The sequence below is a fragment of the Prenolepis imparis genome, unplaced genomic scaffold (assembly GCF_030444845.1).
Source record: "Prenolepis imparis isolate NDT839.2.m4 unplaced genomic scaffold, iyPreImpa1.0 SCAF_1, whole genome shotgun sequence".
NCBI classification, from domain to species: Eukaryota; Metazoa; Arthropoda; class Insecta; order Hymenoptera; family Formicidae; genus Prenolepis; species Prenolepis imparis.
Genome location: NW_028141159.1, coordinates 2,967,661 through 2,994,211, shown reverse-complemented (window position 1 = coordinate 2,994,211; position 26,551 = coordinate 2,967,661). Strand labels below are relative to the sequence as shown.

The window sequence follows — 26,551 nt, the reverse complement described above, 5'->3', positions numbered from 1 at the left end:
CATATATGTATACGCACAAAGATGAAATTCAAGGTGGAGGTGAATTACCTGGCCACAATTTAAGGCTAGGTCACCACCTTCCCGAGTGACCCTGACTCGTCGAGCCTTTCCCTCCTTCCTCCCCGCCAAGTATCTCTCCAACATTCGTATATCCTTGATCGATGCGACGCGCGCGCGTGTTATCCGAAATATCTGCGGTTCGACGATCGATCACGCGCGGCACCCACAGACCCCTCGATTACGACTCACGCGAACTTCACGCATGCCAAGAGTACACGAACACATTTAAACGAAATGATACGCTGTCTTATACAAGATGTAACAAAAATCTGGGCCGCTACTTCAGAAGCGTATAAATAGAATACGCTTTTGTTATACTTCATGTATATCTATAAATCTATGTTATAACTTGCAGTAAAAAAAATTTTTAATCATAATTTTAATGTCACCTCCCTTGACAAGTCGCGTTAATTCTTAAAAACTCGCGAGACAAATGTTTGCATTATATATATATTTTTTTTTATTTTTGTGTGCTAAATTTATTCTTAAAGTTATATTCACATTTTGCGAAAGAAATAAAATGCAGAAATAAAAATTACACACGTGTAACATTTTTGTATTTCAATTAACGAAAATTGTTAAGTACGTACCATTACGCGTGTATAAGGAATTAAAGCAGCACAACCCGAGTTTTTTTTAGCCGCGGTAGGTGAATGTAAAAGAGCGGAGGCGCGTCAGTTTTTACGGCGGCGCGAGAAATCGCGGCATCGCGAGATACAAAGTAAATTTTTTTTTTTTTTTCGAAACGAGAGAAAAAAACGCGACGGCATATTCGCGTGACACAAGAAACTCGACCGCGCGTTTCAATTTTACTAATTGCTCAAGTTGTGCTTACGCTCGCGCGACCAATCTCCGCGGAGACCGCGTCCACGTGCTGCTGGAGTTAACTTAATTACAGCCAATTAACCGAGCGGCACGCGCGTATATACGTCAGCGTCCGTCCGGTTTTGTATGTACATACGTGTCAGATTAACGAGACGCGGCCCTCAAGACATCGCGAATGCGCGAGGGTCCTCCCTCCTGCGGAAACGGAAGCGTACGAATTAACGACCGCGACACGGTTCTTTGAAAACTCCGCGGTACGAAGATAGTCGGATGCGGACGCAGGTGTAAAAAATAAATGCATCGTAACCGGAACAGTAAGTATACGCGAGCGAAAAAAAGACAGTTGCATAAAATATCAATAACGCGATGCGGTAGAGAATTGTTCGCGGCTTTGCCGATGGAAGAATGTCATTTTTTCGTCAAATTCGGCGCAAAAATATCCTCTGCAACATCCTCAAAAAAAAATATCCTCGCGAACAAACACATTTATTTTGATATTAACTCTCTGTAGTGATCGCGCGAATGACATTAGTCATCCATGTCCACAAATCTGTATTTTTTTTCATTTTTTTATGTCTCAACATTAAAATTTAAGTTTAATGGTTAATATATGTATTTAAATAAATAATATGCTCGATAAAATGGATGACAGATGTCATCTAGGGTAAGAAATCTATTGATGACAAGCTCGAAGATTTTTGCTTAAACGAGGGTTTTTCCTATATATAACGTAATTAAATTAGGTATTTATTCGAAAACGTCGCATTAATATTGTTCATGTCAAGAGAGTCGACAGTCTTTTCTTCGACATCAAATAGATCCGTCCAACAGCGTCGATATCAGTCGCATTCGCGAGACAACGAGTCGCCGCAATAATTAATGACACTCGTCGAATCCTTCGCAAAAAGTTGATCGCTCAGTCGAGAGGAGAATGCGGACTCTACATGTTGTTCCAGAAATAAAGCTGTCATCCGTGCTCGTTTCGTACGAGATGGCGCGTCGTGAATAAAAATCGGAACATAAAAATACCATGTAATGTTACACCGGGCCAATTAGCCGAATTAAAATTTAACAAGACATACACGAGGTTTTTTTTTAAGTAAACACTTCAAATTAATTACAGAGTAATAAAGTACAAGCGAAAAATAAGTATGTAATTGATTAGTGGATTTTGGTATTTGTATGATTGTTAATTTTAATCTAACGTAAATTTATTAATAAATACAAAAAATTGCAAAGCGAAAAAAACATGTGACCGATAAGTAGTAAGTAAAAATCCGACTGAAAATAAAATAATAAATATGTACATATAAATAAACCGAATTTTCCACCGAAATGGTGAAAATCCGCTTTACTTTGGGTATCCATGCTTGAAGAGTATATCGTAAAAATCGTAAATACTTTTGACGTAAAACGCGAATGTTGTAAAATAATATATTATCGGATTGAAACAAAAAGCTGTCGTATATGTATTTAAATTTAAAAAAAATATATATATGTATAAATAATATATGTTACGTAGAGAAACCATCTGGCGAAATATTCTACATTAATACCAATATATCACGTATAATACCACGTACAAATAAAACGTGTAATGTTGCTGCGCGCGCGATCTAAAAAAAACACATTCTAAAATCCTAAATATTCTACAAGGCAAATGTATGCAGCACGAAGAGGGAAATTAGCAACGTGTGGTCGCGCTCAACAAATTTAATTCCCCTTCGCGGCCTTTGTCTGTGACTCATGCTCCATTTTTTCGCACCAGCAGGTCTCTCACTTGGAAGAAAACATTCCCGAGGCAAGAAAGACGGGAAAGCAAACGTTTTTCCTTATTAATCTCGGCCATTATACCCGACAATGTCGCGCCGATTAATACCGTCGTGGAACCAATTAAGCGGACCCACGCCAACGTAACGCGTTGTCGCTTTTATATCGCCGATCTTTTTTACTGGGCCGCTCGATCTCGTGCCTCTACCCACGTGCCGATTAATGAGGCGCGACCGGGATAGGAACCGGAAAGAATCGGTGATCTGGTTTTGGGAGACGGCAGAGAGAGAAAGAGAGAAGGCGGGAAGCAGTGAAAGAAGAAAGCAAGACGATTATAGCGAGGAGGAAAGGAAAGTGCATGAGAGAGAGAGAGAGAGAGAGAGAGAGAGAGAGAGAGAGAGAGAGAGAGAGAGAGAGAGAGAGAGAGAGAGAGAGAGAGAGAGAAAAAGAGAGAGAGAGAGAGAGAGAACGACGAAAGTATGTGTCGCTAAAAGCTAAAAGCGCCACGCGGTCGCGTGAATAATAATCCGTGATTAATAGAGTGCTAAGCCAGCAATGGCGCGTCCGCCGCATGAATGGCCGTAGTACTATTAAGCGGCGGCATCTATATTACACCTATGGTGATACGAGCGAGAGTGTGGAACACGGTTGTTGTATTCGGGCACGCGGCTAATTTTGTCGGCGCGACGTGATGCAAAGGTGCACGCCCGGAGTTATCTGATCGTCATCTGATCGTCGCGTGAGTTCGCACGTTAGAGATCTCCCGATCTCTTCTCGATATCGAATAACACATTTATTTTTAACACGGGACGAGTAATTCCAAATCATTGTTATAAGTAATCGCAGTGTAATTACTTGCGATTATTTTTTTATGACATATAATATAATGTTGTTAGGCCAACGTTGTGTTTTTAGATTACATGTATAGATATATATGCTCTTGATTGTGAATTAATTATATTTTTTTCATTTTTTAAAATAACTAACTAAAATTTTAGAAAAATATTAATTATTAAATACTTTAAAAAAATTTTTTTGATTATAATATATGTGTATAAAATAAATTCAAATTTCAACGGTAATGTATGTATGGACGGTACACATAATGCTACATAAATTTCGCATTGTTAGGATTAATGGAAGGTAACAATCGCTAATAAATGATATTTTGCGAAAATTGAATATCAGGAGAATGTTATGTTATCTATGCGGGTGTAACACCTAAGCTGCTCAATGCGCCGAATACCGCGGTGTCTCGTCAGGATTACGGCGCGAGGCGCGGATTCAGAGGGAACCAAGAACGTAATTTCGGAGGTAGCCGTGACCGCGGTCATCGGTTGGCGGTTCGCCTACGTAATACGTACTACGTATAAGTGGTAGATAGAGGTATGCGCAAACGGCAAACAAGAAGTTGCTACCGGCTGCTTCCACAGGTGGTCGGGTCACGAACTGACCCCACTCCTCTCGGCCCACCTTTCCCTCCCTCTCTCTCTCTTTCTCTTCTCTCTCTTTCTCTTTCCTCCTTACTTTAGTCTATCTTTTTTTCTCTCTCCTATTTCTTTTCTCTCTATCTATCGCGTCTTTGCGGTTTCTTGTACAGCGATCTCTCTTTTTCTCGATTGCTTCTTCTATGCTTCTCTCATGTTATTTCTTCCTCGCATTCTTGTCTCGCACAACGTTCTCGTTCGTTTTTCATTCTATTCTTTTTTTTGTCTCTCTTTCTCTCTCTCTCTTTCCCTCATCTTTTCTCTTTGTCGAAGCTCACTCGTCTACTGCTTGTGACCCATGGCACGTTAGGTTAGATGTGTAGGTATACATAGTAGGTCGAGTGAGCCATCGAAGGAAGAAGAAAATGACGCCATGACTACCTAGCATTCGCTAACGCTGACATACCATAATGTCTTCCCGACATTTTGACTTGGTTTCTGTTAGGCTACAAACTAAGCACGCTCTAATTTTCCCTGTCTCTCTTAGAAAGTACGCTCGAAAAGTATTTGTAAATTTACCAATCGCTAAACGTGAAATTGAACGTGAAATAACGTATCGTGTGTTATATTAGTAGGATATTTTTAGATGAAATTTACAAAAGAAAAAAACATGTAATATTTCATCGAGACATCAATTGCAAAATTTAAATTGTGACATAACATTGTGTTTCTATAATGTATATTATATATAATATATTATTTGATCATTTATTAATTTTTTTTTTATTTAAAAAACACGTTTACATTTTTCACGTTTAAATTTCTCCTCAGACGCGATAATTCTATTCTGAAAAAAAATCTGCACGTCGGTCTCTACAGTAGTTTTCGCACGACCCAATTTCGGTTATCTACTAGATAAAAGTTATCTCTGTACAACAATGCATTGCCTCTGTGAGTCAGCCGCGTTTAGTATTTATGATCGCGAAATAGCCACGAGGCTATATCGCGTTGGAACGAGTTGCGTATGTACACGTGAAGTGGCCTGGCAAACTTCACGAGGAAGTCAAGGCCGTGTTATGTCGAAACCTCAGATATATATTCTGCATCGCATTGGATGTAAGAGCGATTCGTCAAAGATCATTCGATGATATACTTGGTATATAACATGTACAACAGTACGAAAAATTGTTCGAGAATTGATCTTGCTAAATTTATAATTATAAATTTTATTTTAAATAAAATAAATTTTTATTATATCGATATTTATTTAACATTGCAATAATAATTTTAACATATTTCTGGTTTATATCGAAATCGTAATAATGCAAATTAAATGTATATGACATATGAATACGATCCCGTAATATTTTAAAAAATATTCCGTTCCTACAGAGGCTATCTTCATATTAAAAACCTACTATAATATTTATATTTCACTATAATATTCATAATTTCATATATATTTATATTATTGTATAATGTGCAGGGGGGGCAAAGATAAACAGATTTAATGTATTACATTTACATAGTAAAAATTTAAGCTAAAAAAAATGATGACTATTTTAAAATTACGATATTAGGAGTTTTCGGAGTTTAATGGGAAAGAGAGAGAAAAAGTAAAATCTATTTTAGTTTCAATAAAAATTTAATTAGATAGTTAATTATACCGAAATATTTTATATTGATAATTGACTGACAAACTAATATTTTCATTGATTCGTTGCCGAGAGAGAATAACTTGAATTTTTAAATTTACAAATAATTCTCGAATATATGTATCATTAATTTCAATTACAAGGTTTAATAAAATTATAGTCCATGCGAGTGTAAAAGATCCGTGTGCAATAAATTTATGCGACCATCTACCGAACTTTAAAGTTGATAATAAAAGATTAGAGATGCAAATGTATAATTTTGTCATATATATTCACTTGTATGTCCGCCTCTGAATCATTAATTAAACAAGAAATACTTGACAAATATTACCGTGAAATGAAATAATCAGGGGAGAGAAAGCATTTTATTATAGGGAACGCCCGCAAAAAATAAAAAATAAAAAAAAAGAAACGCGGAAAGTACATTCGCGGATTACCAATCCGTGGTTGTTTATTCAATTCCATCAACGGCGGTGCAAACGCGCCGCCGATGTCCGCGGAAAACCGTTTCCGACCGGTCGGCGCGCGCGCGCATCCGGATTCCGAAGTCCGCAGCAAGAGAACCGGGTTGCGCCGCCGCTCGGTTGCTCGGTTGCCTTCAGTCGTAGGATGCTGAAGGCACTGCGGTTGCCATGGCGACCCACCACCACCGCAGCCCGATGTAATTATTTGAAAAACGCCCGCCGCAGCCCCATCCTGCTGCCCACCACCCCCGGGGAGGTTACCGAGTACAGAGCGATGCAAAAGTAGCGGGGTGCGGACTTTTGCATCGATGCGTTATGTCGAGATATGATCAATGTCACCGTCTCCTTCCCACGGTCGCGTCACGAAGCGTCATCGAGATACGAAAAGATCCCCGACAAAGAGGAGGACATTTCTGTCGAGCCGCGTGACAATTTTGCGACCTGTCGATCTTCGTTGCGACACGCATACCTGGTCGCGATCGCGACGTAAGAATTTTTCTCTTTTTTTTTTCTCCGCACAAAGCAGCGTCGAGCACCGGGCAACGATTTCCGAATTTTGTCGCGGACTGTACAATAAATATGCGGGCTTCCGCTTCGTAAATTGGTTCGCTCGAAATAATTAAATGCGAAATTTCCCGCCGCTTTTTGAGATAGCGAAATTTTATTCGCGAATTTTTTGCGATCTCCGCGCGAGAGATCCGTCGAGAGTAGCGACTATTTTCGGGCGAAAATTCAACTCGCGGGGGGATTCGGTCGCGAGATCCACAATGTGGCAATCCGTAAATCCGCGTATCACGCTCGTATTGGATTCTGAATTTTTCGGCCAATTTTCCCGACGATCGGTTCAGCGGTTTAACTGCACGCACATACGCTCGTACGTTTCGGATTCTGGCCTTTTCCGGTAGATATGTGATTGGAATGTGACGTACCGAATCCACTCGACGATTATTACACAATGGCGTTCTTCGATTTAGCAATTTTAACGTTCATAATACATATATATATGTATATATACATATGTATATACAAATATATAATATAATATACGAGTATCGCAATATATATAAATTCGTTACATCTGTAATTAATCGTAATGGTATTAAAACGATTGTTATATATTTACATGTATGCAATTACAATTACCGCCCACGTAGCGTACGGAATTTAATGATTCAGCGGTCTATAATTTTCTTTGAACTTTTATTCGTCTACAGAAAAAAAATTTATTTTTTTCTACATTTATTAAAATATCCTGTTTCACATTTTTTCGCGTCAAGGATTCTCGAACCAATATTCAGACGTATAGTTTCAAATTTAAAAAATAACACATTCGAGACGTAAAAAAAACTCGTATTTTTAATTCTTGTGTCCTGAAAACGATCGATCTTTTCAAATCATTGAATATTCGCATTGGATTGTCAGGGGAAAATTCGAACGCAAATAAAAAAATGTGTCGGAAACGTATAACTACATAGAATGGTGAATATTTATTGCATAAAAAATTATTTCTTAAAAAATGAGGCGAAAAATAGAATATTCTTGCTACAATGTTTTTTTAAATATGTAATAGCCCCCCCAAAAAAATGTTTTCCTAAGTTGGCTCCAAATTGCATAACTATCTTCAATTAAAAGACGCTGTCGACTTCTGAGTCGGAATGTACCCAAACCCTTTACCACCCCTTTCTTCTTCGATACGTCTACGTCTGAATGCTCAAGGGTGTATATAACACGGCGAAGTCGGAGTGTGGGTCAAAAATCGCGTAAAACGCGCGGTAGTAAACTTCCTGTATCGCGGCCCCTCGCCCGCGCTTGGTCACCTCGTCAAGCACCACGTAGGGCGAGTATAAGTGCGACCTGCTAAAAATTATAATTAGAATTATGCGTCCTCGACGCTCACAACCCTCTTGCTCAGCGAAAAGGACCGTGACCCCGCTTATTTATACCTCGAATTTCCAAGGTGCATTATTATTGGATGAGAAAAGAAAATTATACGTGTCCTCGACTAAAATCGACTCAGTCCTTTAAGATAATATCGGTATTAATACGTCTTAATTTAATGCTAAAAATTTTTTAACAATATTTCAATTGATAGAAATTGTAAAATACAGAAAAGACGTAGAAAAATATTTCAAACTATTCGTAAGTGTAAAATGATATAACTTGCCGTAATTTTCTAGTCTACAAATTACATTTATTGACTATTATCAATTTAAAGATTTTCGAAAATAACTTTGCGTACAAATAGTAAAATAAAAGATATAATTGAAATGTGATAGAGGAACATGAAAATCGAATGAGTCAATCGCCGATCGGAAAATATGCTTTCCCGCGTATTTCGCGACCTATCTCGAGGAAGACTATGTCGATCTACGGAGAAAGGAACGGAGAAGGTGAGTCGAGAAGATGAAGGGGAAGGAGACTCAAGACGGAGAGAGAGAGAGAGAGAGAGAGAGAGAGAGAGAGAGAGAGAGAGAGAGAGAGAGAAAGAGAGAAAGAGAAAGAGAGAGGTCTGTGGTGATGCTCACTTGTTGCTCGCTCGACTAATTGCCAAGTAATTGGCCCCGTACCCCCGCTCGTATAAAGTTTGCTTCATTGTCTTTAATAACGCCGTGACCTGCGCTAATGGCTCACGTCGCATTCGTCGGAAAAGGGAGACCTACGGGCACTCGATAAACAGAATCCAGAGAACTTTACGAATCGGAGATACTCGAACAATTGAAAAAAAACTGATATAAAACGTGCGTAACTGATTCGTTAAGCGCTATTCTTATAAACATACGTAACATGGGTCGAAAAGTTATACGAAGGCTGTGCGTGTACGCTTTTGGAGGACATGTGCGAGTTTCCACCTAACTTTTCGAATCACGAAGGAAACGCGTTTGTCATTGTCGTTTACCCCCATCTGTTCTCTTTCTCCCTTGAGATCATCCCCTCGACCGGTCTGGCGCGCAATTAGCACAAACACTACCGTATTCGCGTCACATCAAAAACCTTTAGGATAGTTTCTTTTACGCGAATTATGAAAGGAACATCCGTTCCTTCCATAATTCGCGTAAAAGAAAAAATATGATCTTTTTTATGTCTAAATGTAAAAGCCTTTCAGTTGCTAGTTAAAAAACTTGGTCAATTATTCACAATTTTTTTTTTCTTACATATTTCTAAAAATTCTGTCAATTCTGAACTCGTTAATGGATATATTTCTTCTCGTTGTAATAAAGTATAATAAAAAAAAAAACAAATTAATGCCACAAAAATCATGACGTGGATTCGGGAACGATGCGCACTATCATCAAGCGCCAGCGAATTCAATGTACAATTGCCAATTAAAAAGAAAATCTTCAAAAGTAAAAATTGGCGGAAGCAACTTTAAAGATATAGAAACAACAATTAGCACATATTGCAAAGACACCGCGTCGTGAAATCCTTCAATGTAATAGTTTTCAATTATCTCAATTTTTCATATCTTTCTTAATAGCGAATTATTAAAGATTGTGACAGTAGATAGCGAAATGTTGAAAAAAATTATTAAGGTTGCATTCTTGACACACTTGATCACAGCCACTCACAATCTGTGCTGCATATTATCAATTATCAGATAGAATGGGGAAATTTTTAAGCGAGCGAGTAATTTCTCGTGAAAGGCGTGGCAATTAAAGCGAGTAGCCTGCATTTTTTTTTTTCAGTGTTGCCGGAACAAATCGCACTAGAAAATTACAGTGGAAGGAAAGCGCATATTACCTAGATACATTAATAATTTATAATTATACCCCATTAGGTTCTCATTATTATTTACTATTTAATAGATGTCTATTATTATCGGTTTCTCTGCTCGTATCCACGTCATGCATGGCATTGTCCCTTCGATGATAATTAAGATTATAAAGAATGAATTTCTATTCTAATAGCTAAAAAAATATTCAAGACGCAAAGAAACGCATAAGAAATCGCTAGTAGAATCTCATCGCGATTGTTTGCTTCAAATAATAGAAAAATAATAAAGAACATAAATGGTTTGCACTTGTTACAATGTATACTTGATATTTTTTATTTTATTTATCTTAGATTACATCGATCTACAAGTAAATGCCCTTACTTGTAGATCGAAATGTGAATAAATAAAAAAAAAAAAAAAAAAGACGCGAGTACGCACATAACTTTCCATCATATACGTACAAGACAAATACCTAAGGGATAACGGACATAACGAGATGAAACACTTGTCCCGCAGCGAGATACCTTGATGTACCGCGTGCGTCGCATGTGCGGAAGTAAGAAGCTGAGCGCAGCATCCGCGCGCGCTCCAGGAACCGGGGGGGACAATCCGTGCGTGACCAGATGTCTGATTGTGCGCGGAATCGCACGGAGTGTGACTCATGCCTCGACCGATATAAGGGGACAACAGACGTTGAAGGATCTATGGCATGCACATGACTACCTATCGGCGTACATCGCATAGATATCGCGATGATATGCGACCGATCGCTTTTTGACGTCGGCTTATTGACTACAATGTCCCCCGGATTACAATATCCCCGAGGATCGATCGTGATACCTTTTCTCGGAAATAAAAGTGCCAGATCCTTTACGCGAAATTGTTATAATTGTCATAATATAAAAACGTGAGAGTCGATTAAATGAAATTCGAGTGAAATCTGAGATGATAAAAAGAGCGAACGACGTATCGTAAATAATAGATATCGTTAATAATTATGCGATAATGATTTAAGCACGTATTTAATTCGTGAAGTGTTTTTAAAACCAGACTCGAGATGTTTCTCTGCACAAAATGATCAATCATGATTAGATGTCACGAATTACTTTACATCATTAAAACTTAAGCAAGTCAATTATTTTTTAATTATTCTTTAAACATATATATTCATGAATACAAGTTATTTTAAATTGAAATACATCTAAATTAAAGTAGCAATATAATTTTTTTTCTTTTCATCATTTTTTACTATTAAAAGTGTATCATAATATTTTTCTTTTTATCATTTTCTGTATCATTAAGACAATTTTTTTTCTTACTTTTACCAAGAGAAAATATATTATTTTCGCGCAACTGGTTGATCATGGCCCACATATGAAAATAGCGTATAATTCGTTAATTAGGCTTTTGACATATCATTGTACTATATAACGAGAAAAAAATCGCCGAGAATCTTCGAGAGTAAAACTATTTATGATTGAACAATATAAATTATGATGGCCTCTATTTTTTTCGCGGTTGAAGAGATAACATCGCTCTAACGAGACGGGCCTTTCGAGTCGGATTAGCGACGTCATCACTGTTGTAATTTTCTTTAAAATGCACAAAAGGTACTCGACATATATTATACACAAATGCGTAAGCTTCTCAAACAAATAAAATGATTGATCTCTCCTTTAGAAATCACGTTAAAATACTTGACAATATAAAATGGCAGACAATATAGAATTAAATTTTTTAACTGCTTAAATACTCAAGATTATATGGTTAAACAATTCAAACAGTTTAAGATGTAAGCTTTAAAATTCAAGATTAAATTAAAACTCAAAATTTGAATTATTTAAATTGTTCGCAAAATTTCTACAGTTAATATACATATATGTAAATTAAGAAACTATTTTTATTATAATGACGGATAAAATGAAAAAATTGGAAATCTTAAATTGAAAGAAATACGTTTCTCTCTATTTTTATCACTCTATTTTATAATGAGAAAATATTACTGTACACAGCGTATATAGGTGCAAAGAGGGTACTGAATTAAATATCTTTCTCCAAACTGCTTATTTACGATTTCATCCTTCAGAAGGAGGGCTTGACCTGTGTAAATATGTCGTTGGGCAAAACTAGCTTTGAACAGTTGAAATATTATAGCTTCGGAAATAAAACCGAAACCGCGCATCGCGAAATATGGCGATATAGCGATCCTTCGAAATATACAACAAATGAATTGAAACGCGTTTTTTTTTTAAAACTGCCGCAAACCTCGACGAGAGCCGCAAGTTTTGCACGCAAAATTTTCACACGATAAATCGTAACTATGTAAACGTGACAAAGCGGTCTCGACCGCTTGTCATTTTTCCAATTCCTGTAAATAAAACTTCCTAACCAAGGCAGTAAAAAATCGTGTGCCTCCCCATTGCAAACCTCCCCATTCACCCCTAACTCAAGGTGCTCATCCGGTGAATGAGAGAGATACACCATGTTCCAAATTAATAAAGATTCGCTCGTGTATAAATACATTCATATACAGATATACAAGATGAAAAGAACATTTAGAAAGGACATGGAGAAAAGGACGACAGGATGACGGGGGTGAAAAGTGAGGGGGATGGAGCAGACAGAGGAAACGGCGGAGACGAAGAATCTCAGCGACGCGCCGGCTAGACGGCATCGTAAACTCTGGCGAAGAACTTTTGAATTTTAGTAAGAGAGGCGCTCCTCTCTTTTCCCCTATCCCTCACTCTCCGATTCCGATGTGTCACTTCCATCCCTCTTTTTCTCGCGCGCGCGTTCTTTCTCTCTCTCGCTTTTAGTCCTCTATAAATTCGGATTCCTCCCACATTTTACCCCCTTTTGCAACTGTGCTACCTACGCTCGTACACTAGCGCCGATTAGGGGAATACCGTAGCAGAGTTTCTATATCCATGGAGTATCCACTTCGCGGAGTTCCTCATCAGGGTTGGCAGAGGTCGCCAGGGGCAACAAAAAAAAATAGGGGGTGGAAAAAGAAAGGTGATTCCGAAGGGGTTCGTGTCCCCCCCCCCCCCCCGGAGTGACGCGATATAATGCACCCCGGGTGCAAGGAGTCAATAATTTATCGTTAACACGGAGCACCGATGTTTCGGATAAAACACGATCGTCGATCTTGAAAACAAAGAACCGGTACAATATTAATTAGATTATAGACGCAAAATTGTTTTTAAATCGAAACATATCGCGTTAAATAGCAATCAATTTTCGAGCTAAATAAATAATTTAGAATTCTATTAAGGTGTTGCTAATGTTGGCTCGCGCGAACGATTCGTCGAAAGGATCAAAAGTAACAAAACGAGAAGACAAAGACTTACGCAACACACACTCAAGACATCTATGTTTATTATTTATAATTTCCCGTCGGGACGAATTTATCTCGTAACAGTGCATCGGGGAGTTGGAAACTCCGAAAAGTAACATGACTGTTGTTACAAAGCTACGTTCGAGGAAAAGAACCTAGTTTTTTCGTCATTGCTCAACGCGCACTTAGCATAGAAATGTCCTTCCGGGTCATAGGTATTCAGATTTTCTATATCTGGCACTCAACCTCTCTCCCTCTCTCTCTCCTTCGGGATACGCGAAGGGTGCCTGTGGAGGGTGGTTCGAAAGGAACGATGAAGCCAGGACGCGCGAAGCAGAGGGGAAGGTGAGCGGAAGGGGGGAGGAGGGAGAAGCAGAAAGGGGGGCGGAAGGGAGTAAAGGAAAGGAAGGCGGCAGCCATAAAGAGGGAAAGAGAGAAAGAGAGAGAGAGAGAGAGAGAGAAGGGGGGGGGGGGAGAGAAGGGATAATTCCACGGCTAAATATCGGTAAAAATCAATACTATCTCTTTTCCTCGACGCACTGCCGTCGCAGCTAATAATGCACGCAGAGAACGCGAATCCAAAGAACGATCAATAAATCATTTCTCAACGATTTCTATGCATCGATCGCGAACTATACGCGCTTCCTATCGCGAGAATTCCCTCATGCGAAATGCATTTCACGATAACGTCCTACATAGTCGGCGAAAACATTCGTCATCGACGAAATTATGGAGGTAGAAATTTGCATTGCCATTGCAAAATGGGAGATTTCCCCAGATACGTGCACATGCGCGACATTAACAAGTAATAATAATAATAATATATGTATAGGGGTATATTATTAAAAAATCCTATTTTTGCACCCCCTATTTGGAGTTACTTTAACAAAACTGAGCTCGTAATTCGAATGCTTTATATACGTGTTGTTTGAACGATATTAGATATATACAGGGATAATCTTTATCATCTTTCTCTATAACGCGACAGTTTGGGAGCCGGGAGTGATTTCAATGCAGCGAAGAGGAAGTTGGTCGTAAGCGGACGAATATCAATACGAATACAGTACAAACAAGTTGCTACCAAGGTAGCAAGGAAATACCCGCGTAAGAAGGGCGAGATATTCGAGCCAGGGGAAACAAGTTGCACGGCCCGAGAAAATTATCAACCATAAATTCAAGGCAGTGTCTGATACATGGCGCCTCGTTGCCATTTCTAAGTGCGATGCAACTTATACGCGTTTTCTATGCAGCTGCATCTCTGCGACGTTATAGTAGTATTAATGATCCCGTAAAAACCTCATCTCCCCACCCAACACATTGAGAAATTCTATTAAATATAGAGCAAAATCATTTTTAATGATGTAATAAATCGTAATTATAAAAATTAGATTACTTTATATAATACAGATAAGTGTGTTGATATCTCATATAATTTTTAAGCTTTATTCTTTGTCTTGTTATTATTTTTGATTTTATCTTATATAATGATAAAGTCAAAAATAATGTTCTTTTTCGCAAAAATATTAATATTATATATTTTTCCACAAAGCAACACTATCAGATTTCTATAGAACGCGAACGCAAGTCGCAAACTCGACTCGTCTTGCTAAAGAGATCCATTTCAAAAACCCGTACACAGTTCGCCTTCAATTTTATACTAACAATAAAATACCAAAGATCACGAATAGAGGTCCATTAACGAGTTATATCTCCGCGTAAATCTCTCGAAAAAAAATCTATTTTGCGAGATAAACATGTCGAATGTTTCTCCGGTCGTAAATTATATTTTTTTCGAGCACTGGAAATATTTACATATCACAGTAGCGAGATATGGAACGAGACGATTCGTGTCTCTCGCTGCATCTTTCGAGAGAGATCAAAAGAGAGCGAGCGCGAGCGAGCGAGAGAGAGAGAGATCAACAGAAAAAGAAGGGAAAGAGAAGAATCGCATTACAGAGCAATTCGAATTTTTGTTCATTGTTTTGTGAAATGCGGCGAAAGTAACGACGTGGAACCGCGAGCTCGACCACGACCTGAGACAAACGGTAACGAAACGCGCGCCTGCCGGAGATCCCCGCGACGTTCCGAGGTATCCCTTTGCACGCGAAAGTGTAAACGGCGGTGGCGGATGCATGAGCGAGAGCTACGTCAGCCCGAGACCAAGGGTCCGACCGACCGACCGACCAACCGACCGACCAACCAACGCCTCCTCCTGCCTGGTCCTTTCTGTCCCTGTCTCTCTTTCTTTCTCTCTTTCCCTCCCCCCTCCTCACTCACTCTCTCTCTCACTCTCTTTCTCTCTCTGTTTCTACCACCAAAGGAGGAATAAAAAGGAGAAGGAAACCCAAGTGGTTCTCAATAAGTATCTTGTAGAAAAATAACCTTTTACCTATTCTCTACCTCTGATACCAAGAATTCTTTTTTGGCACGAATATTGTAATAGTATCATCTTCAACCATATTTCATATGTGGATAATTAATAATAAATTTGAAAAAGCTCTGATATATATATAAACACAAAATCAGGTATGAGGGGGGCTAATAAGAGGGAGCTAAGGAGCTTAAATTGAATTAAAATTTATATCTACCTAATATATCTACGCCTGGCTCTTAGTCCTTCTCATACTTGATTTTGGATAATTAATATTTTTTTCTAATAATTATAATTAGATAGAAATTCGACAACGAAATAAAAATATTTAAGATATCTTGGGATGAGAGAGAGTGTAGCAATTTGTTATATTATTACATTGTTCCTTGTATGAAACATCAATGTTATACAATGACCAACGATGTATTATATTATCAACTTTTAGTAACGTTACGTGTTTCGTGTGATTTCCTCTACATTTTGGTCTATATTTAAAAAAAACTGCGCAGAGCAATTGTAATATAATATCGTCGCATAATTATTGTAAGAATTCCTCTTTCGCGAATAATATTATTCGGGAGCACAATAAAGGGACATATAATTTTCTCCTCTGTTCTACACTGCCATAGAAAAAAAGGGCACAGCGAGGCGGAAAAAGGGAGCGTTTTCGCGAAATTTGTGAAATTGCTGTAACTTTTGTGATACCTTTAACACGCTCTAACTATCGATCCGAGCGTCACGTCACGACAATCGAGAGTCCTTCGTCCGCCGTGCATCTCGTTTCTCTGAAGGAATCAACAAAAGAACGGCATTCGAGCGTGCTAAAAGGCGAAGAGCGTAGAACGGAGAATGACAAATAATTTGCAGACAGCAGTGCGGAGATATCGTGAAAAATTAAAACACTGGAAATATGAGAACCTCCGTTCACTCTTTTCCCCTCTCCCCTCCCCCTTCCCTCCTCACCCCATTCGCCTCCTTCATACCCCGACCCACCCTCCGTAACACGGGGTGGCTAGGAGGGTTTAGGGTGGAAGGGGGGAGAGTAGGGAAGGGGAAGGGAGGTGTACAACACTGTACAAAAGTCCGCGTCACCTCTCGCGCGGTACAACTCGTGCCAAAAGTTCACGTATACTTATTTTATTCCGTCCTCGGACAATGTGCCGGAGATACTTATAACATGGGGAGGGAGGGAAAAAGAAGAGGGAGAAACACATTTTATCCCGGCTAATTTATCTTACTGCAATTTCTCCATTCCTCCTCTTCGGCCCCAAGTGCGTGTACTCACTCTCTCTTTCTCTCTCTCTCTCTGATAGAAGAGAGAGGAGGAGGAGGAGGAGGAGGAGGAGGAGGAGGAGGAGGAGAAAAGTGTTAACTTAAGTTGTGACAGGTGGACGATTATTCAACGTCCACGAAATTATATAGGGTTACCCTATAATTTATGTAAGTTAATTAAGAGTGGACAGGAATTAAAATTTATATTAGTGCGAAACTGCATCGCACGATTTTGTCGTTTCAATTTCATAAATTCTTTGCAATGGCGCGTAACCATCATCTCGACTACTTTATAATCTTCGCATATATCGCTAATTAGAATGATTAAAGGCAATCTATCGTGTCTCCGAGATGTGGTGGAGCTGATTAATGACACGCGCGACTCCCGTACACCGCGAGGCTATAATAAATTTCATCTAGACGTGCGCCGATGTCGATTATGTTCCTAGTGCATTAATTCTTACTCGTAGCAAAAAAAATTATGATAATTCAATATATGTTATTATTTATTATTCAATATACGCTATTAAATCAATTTTACATCGTTACTGCCATAAATTTGCACAAGTCGGCAAAATACTTTCAAAAGAAATATTTTCTCAATTAGCTTAATAAATTTAGCGTTTATTAAAAGCGGTTTTTCTTTTTTCAACGTTCGTTGAAAAGAAAAAGAAATCGATAATTTTCGTTGCAAAACTTGCGACATTTACTTGATTACACGACGCGAGAGCGTTATTTATCTCGCGGCGCATAATAGCATCAATGGAGTACGAGATATTAATTTTCATCAAAGGATCGGTCGACCATTTCCACGTGCATTTAATCCAGAAAGAAACAAACGGCATTTGACTCGTGATATTAATTTCCTAAAGCCTCTCGATGCTACGAGAAATGAATGTGTGCACCACCCACGTGACGCGCCTTCGCAAGCAAAACTTCCTTTTTAAGTTGCGTTTATTCGCGGCTCGCCTCATTTCAATCCCCTCGGGGAAATAGAGGAGAGCTTATAGCATCGTACGCTAATGATGTTGTTCTACTTCCCTCACATTCTTCATCGACGTACTACCGAACACGATCCCTCAAAGTTGAGCTACATTTTCGGAGCGAGCCGATATCGAGTATCGTTATCGAATACATTAAAGCACATACACACATACAGACATATATATTACGAATATATTTATAAAATGTCAAAGGTTATATAAAAATGCTATATCAATGTAGTATTTCGCGATTACTTTACTCTTGTATAAATTATTTTATTCTCTTAAATGTCCAGTCAAAGTTTTTAAATAACAACGCAAAAGTCTAGGTCTTTTTTTAACTATATCAAGTAAATATCAAGTCAACGTTTCATTCCGCGGAAACTTTAGATAGCATCAAAGAATACAATTTATACTTTTGAAATTTTATGCACAATTCTTCAACTTTCGATGTAAAGTCTTTATAATAAATGAGTATTCAAATTCTTCTCGAAATTCGCCATTGAAATGTCGGGATTTTTCCAAACATTCACAGACTTACTATTGCTCTGTATATATGTATAGAAATCGGTAATATATTAATATATTATATATATATATATAAATTAGACATTTCTTTTGTGCAATTTCTATCGACTGTTTAGAATTTTATCGCTAGGAAAAGTTGCGTTCCTTTGCGTTACTCCTCGCGTACCGCGTCTGTTTGACGCAATCGGTTCGGCGGTTTACCGGAATTTAGAATATTCCGCACACACCGACGAGCACACATCGCTCGTTCGCACCCACACCGTGCACGCGGACACGTGCGGCGCGCAAAGTACACGTATAAATGTGTGTACGTGTTGCGCGTGTTCGGTGGGTATCGCGAGTGAATCTATACGTCGCGACCACACGTTTCCATCGAACGTGTCCGTGCCTAAAAATGTGGCCCAGGTTTATAGTACGGTATTAGCTCGGTGTGTATACCCATGCGCGCGTGTGTGTATGTGTGTATGTATATACCGATAGCTATTAGAGTCGTAACGGATTTTTTTCACCGATCCATCTCGCATTCCGGTTTCATCGTGGAAATTTCGAATAATACGTTCCGCCTCATTCCGCCTCATTCGGCCGATCGAACCGGGTCGCGTAACAGTCCCGGACGCTTGTTACAAAACTATTCGAAAAACTGGTTTCTGCCGTTCGAGCGAGCAACCCCGCGTTCCCCCTATATATATGCGAACATCTTGGCGCGATTTGTGCACGGACGTTCCAAATGCGTGATAAGTTAGTCGAACATAAGAGCGCACGAGCGTCGTCTGTCGCGATGACGACTCGTCACAAACGATTAAGACGGATCCTGAAGGGAGGTAAAGGCAAGCGTGCCCGAATAGGCCTACTATCAGTAAGAATGCGGACCGACCGGAAAATGAGCAATAAATAACTTAGCTACCTGTGGACCATGTCCTATCTAGGAATGTCAAACGACATAAGCGACATAAGTGCACGCTACTCTCTTATCTCGCGTATCATTGTCGTACCATTATTTTATCTTCACTTCTTTTGTTTAAGAAAGAGACGACGATATATTTATACGAACAATCATTTTTACAATGATTATTTTTACATGAAGAACGCACAAGGTTTCTACCAGACTTTGAGAAAAATGTTTCGAGAAAATTTGAATTTTCTCTTAACTAATTAATTTGTATTATACACTGAGAGAATGTTCTCTTAGAATTTACCCTGAAAATCATGATAATCGTGGGACAATATGGAAAGAATTTTATGAGAATTTCTCTGATTAATATTTATCACAATAAAAATAATATCTATCACAATAAAATATAAAATACGTTTGATTAATTTTACTATGCAGTTTAGTAAAATTAATCAAACATGTTTTATATTTCATTGTGATAGATATTATTATTTTTATTGCGATAAATATTAATCAAATTCTCATAAAATTCTTTCCATGCCCCATATTGTCCCACGATTACCGTGATTTTCAGAGTAAATTCTGAGAGAAAATTCTCTCTGTGTATTTCTCGATTATATTAGAATCTTGCATCAAAGTTTAAGTATATTATATTTTCAGAAATTTATGTAGATTTTTAGATTAATATTTTTTTTCGTTTTCTACACTTGTCTTATTTTGGGGGTTTTAGAAAAAAAAAATTAATGTATAGAAAAATAAATTGCATATTTAAAAAATTATTTTTCTGTATTTCTTAAAGATTTTGTAAAAATATAATATATAGTTATATATATTATATAATACTGTTCTCACGTTATGGTTCAAGCTATTATATTATTAAATGTTTAATAACATAATTGTCATTATGTTTATAAATTATTATTTACAAACAAGCTCTGTAGATATGTGGAATAGATTTCCCTAGTAATATCACGAATGTAAAGGTATATAACATTAATTTACTACGATAAAATATACATTGTAAAGTTTAACGTTGATGTTTCCCAAATACAACAATTTGCATTCTCTAACCCAAAATTACTGCAAATCAGAATAATGGCAACTTTCACTGCGATTAATAATCATTAGTGTAACCGCTGCTGTGTTCAACTTTCTCTACAAATCGCGCTCCATTTCTCGGTGCATAAAATCTTTCAAAAGTTTTCTATATAATTAAAAGATGCGTCTTAATTGAAAATAATATGTTTTAACGTCTGCGAATATTTATAATAAACTGTTCGCATTTGCATTCACGCAAGTAGGAACAATATTTGCGCGTTATTGCGCTCTTGATCGAACTTAATCGCTCGCTTCGATCAGTAAACGCACGAGTCTCTCGATCATCGGTTATCCAAACATAAATTTTACATGCAAAGCAAAAGCGAGTAAGGACTCTATATCTCAATATCTATAAAACTCTGTTGAAACGCCTCTGCATAGAAAAAACGCAAACATCTTCTCCAATAACAAACATTGCGCACCACGTATATTACGTATTTGATCGTTTGACAATTATTTTCCATACTTGAATATCGAATATAGAATAATTACTCGCTTCGTAAAAAGAAAAAAACACTCACCCTTGATCCAATCTCTCAACAGGTCCTCCAGGTCCCATTATCGCCGGATGTCCTGGACCCATGGGTCCCGCCATGGGATGACCTCCCGGTCCAAATGGACTTCCAGGTGGTATGCCGTACTGCGGGCCTCCGAACGGCTGACCATGCGAGGGGAAGTGCGGATTACCGGCACCAGGTGGTACAAACGGTGGTCCCGAGGAGCCGGGTCGACCGACGAATTGCGGGGGCGCGCCAGAGGGCGAACCGAACGGACTGGGCCCGGGCCCGTTGTACGGCGGACCGGTGTTATTCGGGGGTGGCGGAAAACCGGTGGAATTTGGCGGCGGTCCGGGTCCGGGGGTCGAGGAACCGCTCGGCGCGGGGGAGGCGGTGTATTGCGGCGTCGCCGAACCGGGCGGGGGGCCTTGATAAGGCGGTGCACCGGCCGGACTACCGGCACTGCCGGGAAACGGACTTGGACCTTGGAAGCCCGCATTACTAGGTGGACCGCCCGTGCTGTTGTACGGACCCGAACCAGGACCACCGCCCTGACCGACGGAATTGGGCGTAAAGGGCGATGCCTCTGAACCGGGCGGCGGGCCCTTCCAGGAGGCTGGCGTACCCGGATCCTCCAGCGTGGTGGTGGCTGCCAATGGCGTGTTCAGGCGGCTACAGCCTGTAAAGAATAATTCAATGTTAATTATTTTCACCGTATTCATTATAAATGCTTAATATCACTATTTTACATGCTAAATGTTACATATTCTCTATTGATTTGTCAATGTAACTTTAGTAATTCAATAAAACAATGAGAAATAATTTTAAAAATCAAAGTGTGAAAAGGAATGTGTAACTGCGTACTGATTCAAATAACACTTTCATGCTTAATATAATTATTATATATGTTGAATATTATATATTGATTCATCGATGCAATTTTAAAAAATGAGAAATAAAAAAAGCCAAAATGTAAAAAGGATTAGATTGTAACAGCGTACTCATTCAAATAACACTCTCTCTTTCACAGTATAGTCAATCGCAGTACATATACTGTGACATATAAAATGACTGTAATATATGTTAACGATAGCACATTGACAACCAAATTTGTTTGAGTACTGTTTTAACGTAAGAATTCAGGTTAGAGTACTGCATTTAAAATTAACAATCCAATAATGCTTCCAACAATCTTAATTGCATCATACTCATAACAGAAAGAGTAATTAGAAGCAACTAGTACAAACTGTCACAGAAATAAGCCTTGCGTACTACATAAAGACTACATAAAGATGTACGCTGACAAATATGCAACATCATGAAGAATCTCATTCTATCCAAATAACAATGTAATACGCAAGTACTATCATAGACTACTATTTCTCTAATACAGACTAAAGTCACGAATTCGACTCGATACATGATCACACAATTCCAGACATAAGTACACATATACGAGAAAATCACCATTGTTTGTCCCATTGGCCTTCATTGTCCCGTGGTCTCACCCAGTTCATTCCATCTCACCGATCACCCAATGCGCGGATATAACCAACACGAAACCCGGACGAACTCGACGCACGAACTCGTTTCGATTCTCTCCCGCGAACGACAATCCCGCGGATAAATAGCAACGCGCACAACGATGCACTGGCACTCTGGTACCGCTTTAAGGTTATGTGCCGGTACACCTAACCTACACGCAGTAGGCGAGACGCGCGACGTCCAGCCGGCTCGCGGCGAAGGCACACCAACTGTCAAACTCGCTGCTTCAGGAGTCCGCGGCGACGTCGCTCGTCGTCGGTCGCGACACCCCGCGCACGGTCGCGAACTCTCGGTGCGGTAGCAATATCGGCGGCGGCAACGACGACAACAACAAGGGCGGTCGCGTCGCCGGCATTTTTCCAACGATCGTCGATCCGCTGCTGGCGTACTGCTGCTGCCTGTCGCCGACTCAGGACGCCTCGGAGGCCGGCGCGCGTTCGTGTTTCGGTCGCGCATTCGCTCCCGGACGCGTGCACTGCTGCGACATGACGCTAGTAACCATTCATCCCCCGTGTCGTCACATTGCAGAAAAGTTCACGACGTTCCAAACACAAGAGCGACCCCGCGAGTGCGCCCGCCCGCGCGCGCACGCGCTCTCTCTCGCTCGCTCTTTTATCTATCTCTCTCTCTCTCTCTCTCTCTTTCGTCCGATGGAGAAAGAGAGAGAGAGGGAGAAACCGCCGGCGTCGTACGTGCGAGAAAGAGAAAGAGGAAGAGAGAGAGGGACGAAGCGAATCAGACCCGAGCGCGAATAAACACCACCGAAGTCAACAGACGAACTTTGCGGCCAGGAGTGTAACTTGTACGATGGCGCCCCAAACGTCATTCATCACACCATTCACGCGTATATATATGTGTACACTCGAATTCTGCAGAGTAAAAAATTCACACCAAAAAATTTGCCCATTCGAAATACTAGGAAAAAAAATTGCAGATATCAACACTTCACTAAGGATCTCTGTACGAAGACGTACGCGTTGAATCGCGAGAAAATTCGCGTCACTTGTATCACGACGTTGACAACCATTATTCGTAAACACTCACCGAGAAACAGTCATTCACGACGACGACGACACTTTGGGGAAAATGCACGTACGCACGTGCGCCAGGAGTGTAACTAAACCACGCACGCACCTCGCCCCTGCCTATTCCCTCGCGAACCACGTGTTCCACCCTCCTTTTCTCTTTCTCTTTCTCTCTCTCTCCCTCTCCCTCTCTTTCTTCTTCGTTCCTCGCGCTTCTCGCTACTCACGCCCGAATGTCAACTGGATTTCTTCCTCGGTCGCAGACGATAATTGCTATTCCACTCGAGGATGTCGAAGAGGTCTGCCATTTTTCCGCTATTTTACTCCGCTTTTCAAACGTCAAACGATATGATGACAGCCGATGGAGACTGAGAGTCGCAGCTGATCGCGAGCTTCGTCGCGCGACACGAAGATCTACCACTCCCGCGGAGAAACGTCCGTTGTTCTTCCACCTCCTCCCTCTCTCCGTCGTCGCCCTCGCCCTTCCACCGCCGCGTGGTTTGTTGTTTCGCGCGACCACCTCGACGCCGGTCTCGCGCGAATGGCGCCGCGCCACGCCGGCTCGCGTCACCGCCAGGCGTCGCGTCGACGTCGACGTGCGTGTCACCCCTCTTTTTCTCCCTCTCTCTTTTTCTCTCTCTCTCCGGACAGCGATCACGATATCGTCGCGAAAAAACGCACCGACGCCTTTCCTCCGCACTGCCGTTGAATCGTCGACGGTCGTCGGAGATTCCGTCCGCTACAAACCTCGCCGGGTATCGATTGTCACTCGCGTGCGCCGCGCTTCGCGGCTAATTTCACGGCTAATGTTCTCTCGGGGCGGTCGCTCCTCCTCTCTCGCGACGATTTCGTCGTCCTCGGCGACAAGTGTCTTTTTTTTTCCTTTCTCTCTCTCGCGTTGCTCGATTAATAATCTTTTTCGGAAGGATGAGAATTTTTTTTCCACGTCGATCCAGCTTGATCGCGATTTTTAATTCGAATTCACGAAACACGCGTGTTATATTACTCGGACGCAAATTTCCGATCGATTAAACAAGAGGAAACTTTGGCAACGCGGTGTCGCCTGTTGCATGCGAGCGACGTCGTGTGTTATACGCGTGTGGAGTCGATGGTCGTACGCGTCCGAATTCGCGAACGCGTGAGAATGTCACCTGGTGAACCCGAAGTTCGATGGACATTTCTGAAGGTGAATAAATTTCACGAAAATCCGTGGCTCTTTTATCGCTCTCCAAGAGCGATTCTCCCTTCGCGCACTTCACTTCGAGCGAGCACGCAAGATTACTTCAACATCCCGTTATTATTAAATCCCACGCGTGCCGATCCAAGAGCAGCTACTCCAATCGCTTCCAATTCTTCCGATCACACCGCGTGACTTTTAGAAACGATCCCATGATCGCGAATCGCGAGCAAGTACGTATAAAGGGATAGCTGAGAAGCCACGTTTTTCCCCCTTCACGCAGCAACTCGTACGTCACTCACGTCTGCCAGCGCGACCCCTATCTCGGAGCCGGGAGAGCGGAAAAATGTCGGGTGGGAATAAAAGAGAAATAAAAAAAAGGCTATAAAGAGCGAGGAAGAAAGAGACAGCACGGAAGAAATAGAAAGAGAGAGAGAGGGTAAACGACGATCACTACCACGGGGGGATTCGCCGTCGTCGTCGCTCGACTCGCACCTCCTCCTCCTCCCCCTCGGCCCCCTTTTCCCTCACGTTGTTTCCAACCACCCGCGTGTGGAGTATCCGTCCGACGCGAAAAAGATGTCAAAGACGAACGATTGCGTGCGATTACGTTACGAGAGGCACGCCGAGAGCACGCTTCCCACGTGGAGCGTCTCCCACGAAGTTATACGGCCCTGCGCCCCGAGAGAAAGCTGCACCCCCGACCGCAACGGGACTGCGCCGCGATTCCCCTTTATTCCGTCGGCGTCGCCGCCGCCGCCGCCGCCGTCGACGACGACGACGCACGAACGGCGGAAAAAACGTCGCGCAGCCTCGCCCGTGGGTGCGCGTATCAACTAAGCCTCGGGCGATCTTGGGGCAGTCGTCGACATCGACGGCACGCGATCTGTCCTGATCGACGCGCGACGTCGTCGACGGAGAATCGAAGGAAGACGTTTCCCGCCTGTCACCGAGGAATCGAAGGAAGACTCGACGCGAACTTTTATACGCGTCGCTCTCGGCCGCGGCGCATTTTTTTTCCCCTGATTCGTGGCTGTCGTTTCAAAGTCGCCCGTCGCGGGGGACTCGACACTCGCCGCCGGTTGACAGTGTCACCCTAAAAATCAATAAGGGGTTCACCCCCGGCCTTGCCCGCTCTCCTCTGCGACTCCTCTCCGCGTTTCTACTCGCTCTCGCTCTCTCGTTTCCTACGTATCTATCTACCTATCTACCTACCTACCTACCTATCTATCCCCTATCCCAGGAACGTCGACAGCGGGGGTCGACCGGTCACGGAGGTTACGAGACGACAGACGGCATGTCATTCTATCAAACAATGATGCACCGAAATTTCAGGTCGCACGTTAATGCCTTTCCTGCATTTCATAACATCTTACTAACAATGAGAAATACTTTTTTATTTCGAGAATGAATAAGATGTTAAAAAGTATAACAACGCTTGGTCATTACGAACAGATTCGAAAATCACGTGCAATTATCGCATTTTGCAGAGACAACCGAATTAATTTAATTTTTGCTCTACTTATAAAAATGTAGAATATTTCGAATAAGTCATTTAGAATTTTTTCTCAAAAAGAGATTCTTCAAAATTAATTTGCTTCGTAAGATATCATATCAGAAAAAAGACTTATAAGATTCAAATGACGAAATATCCGGATACTTGGTGTAATATCGCGGAAATTCAGTGTTGCAGATCCTACTGAAAAATTTAGTTCGCGTTAAATTATCGAAAAATATGCAGGAACTGCCATATACGAGAGGAAATGCGTCCTCTTTTCTACACGTGTATGTGTGTATGTGTTCAAGACAACTATTCCTACATTATTATGTCTTTTTCGATCCTTTCTGCTGTTATATATACTGTGCTACGGAAGATTATTATATACTGACTCATTGTCCCTGAAAAATTTGGA

At 40.7% G+C, this 26,551-nt stretch overlaps 1 protein-coding gene across 2 annotated transcripts in view; it reads right to left on the bottom strand.

Annotated features, from left to right (window-relative positions):
- Window positions 1-25,342, bottom strand: part of Chi (LIM domain-binding protein 2 Chi) — a 151,056-nt gene extending 125,714 nt beyond the window's left edge. Inside the window, exons 1-2 of one of the 2 annotated variants that reach the window (XM_083048878.1) lie at window positions 22,359-25,342; window positions 20,916-21,570 (exon numbers count right to left, since the gene is read on the bottom strand). In XM_083048878.1, coding sequence (XP_082905004.1) covers window positions 20,916-21,570; window positions 22,359-22,383 — 680 coding nt within the window. In that variant the 5' untranslated portion in view covers window positions 22,384-25,342. The remainder of the gene's footprint in view (window positions 1-20,915; window positions 21,571-22,358) is intronic. The other variant, XM_083048886.1, reaches the window with a different exon arrangement.
- Between the last annotated feature and the right edge of the window lie 1,209 nt (window positions 25,343-26,551).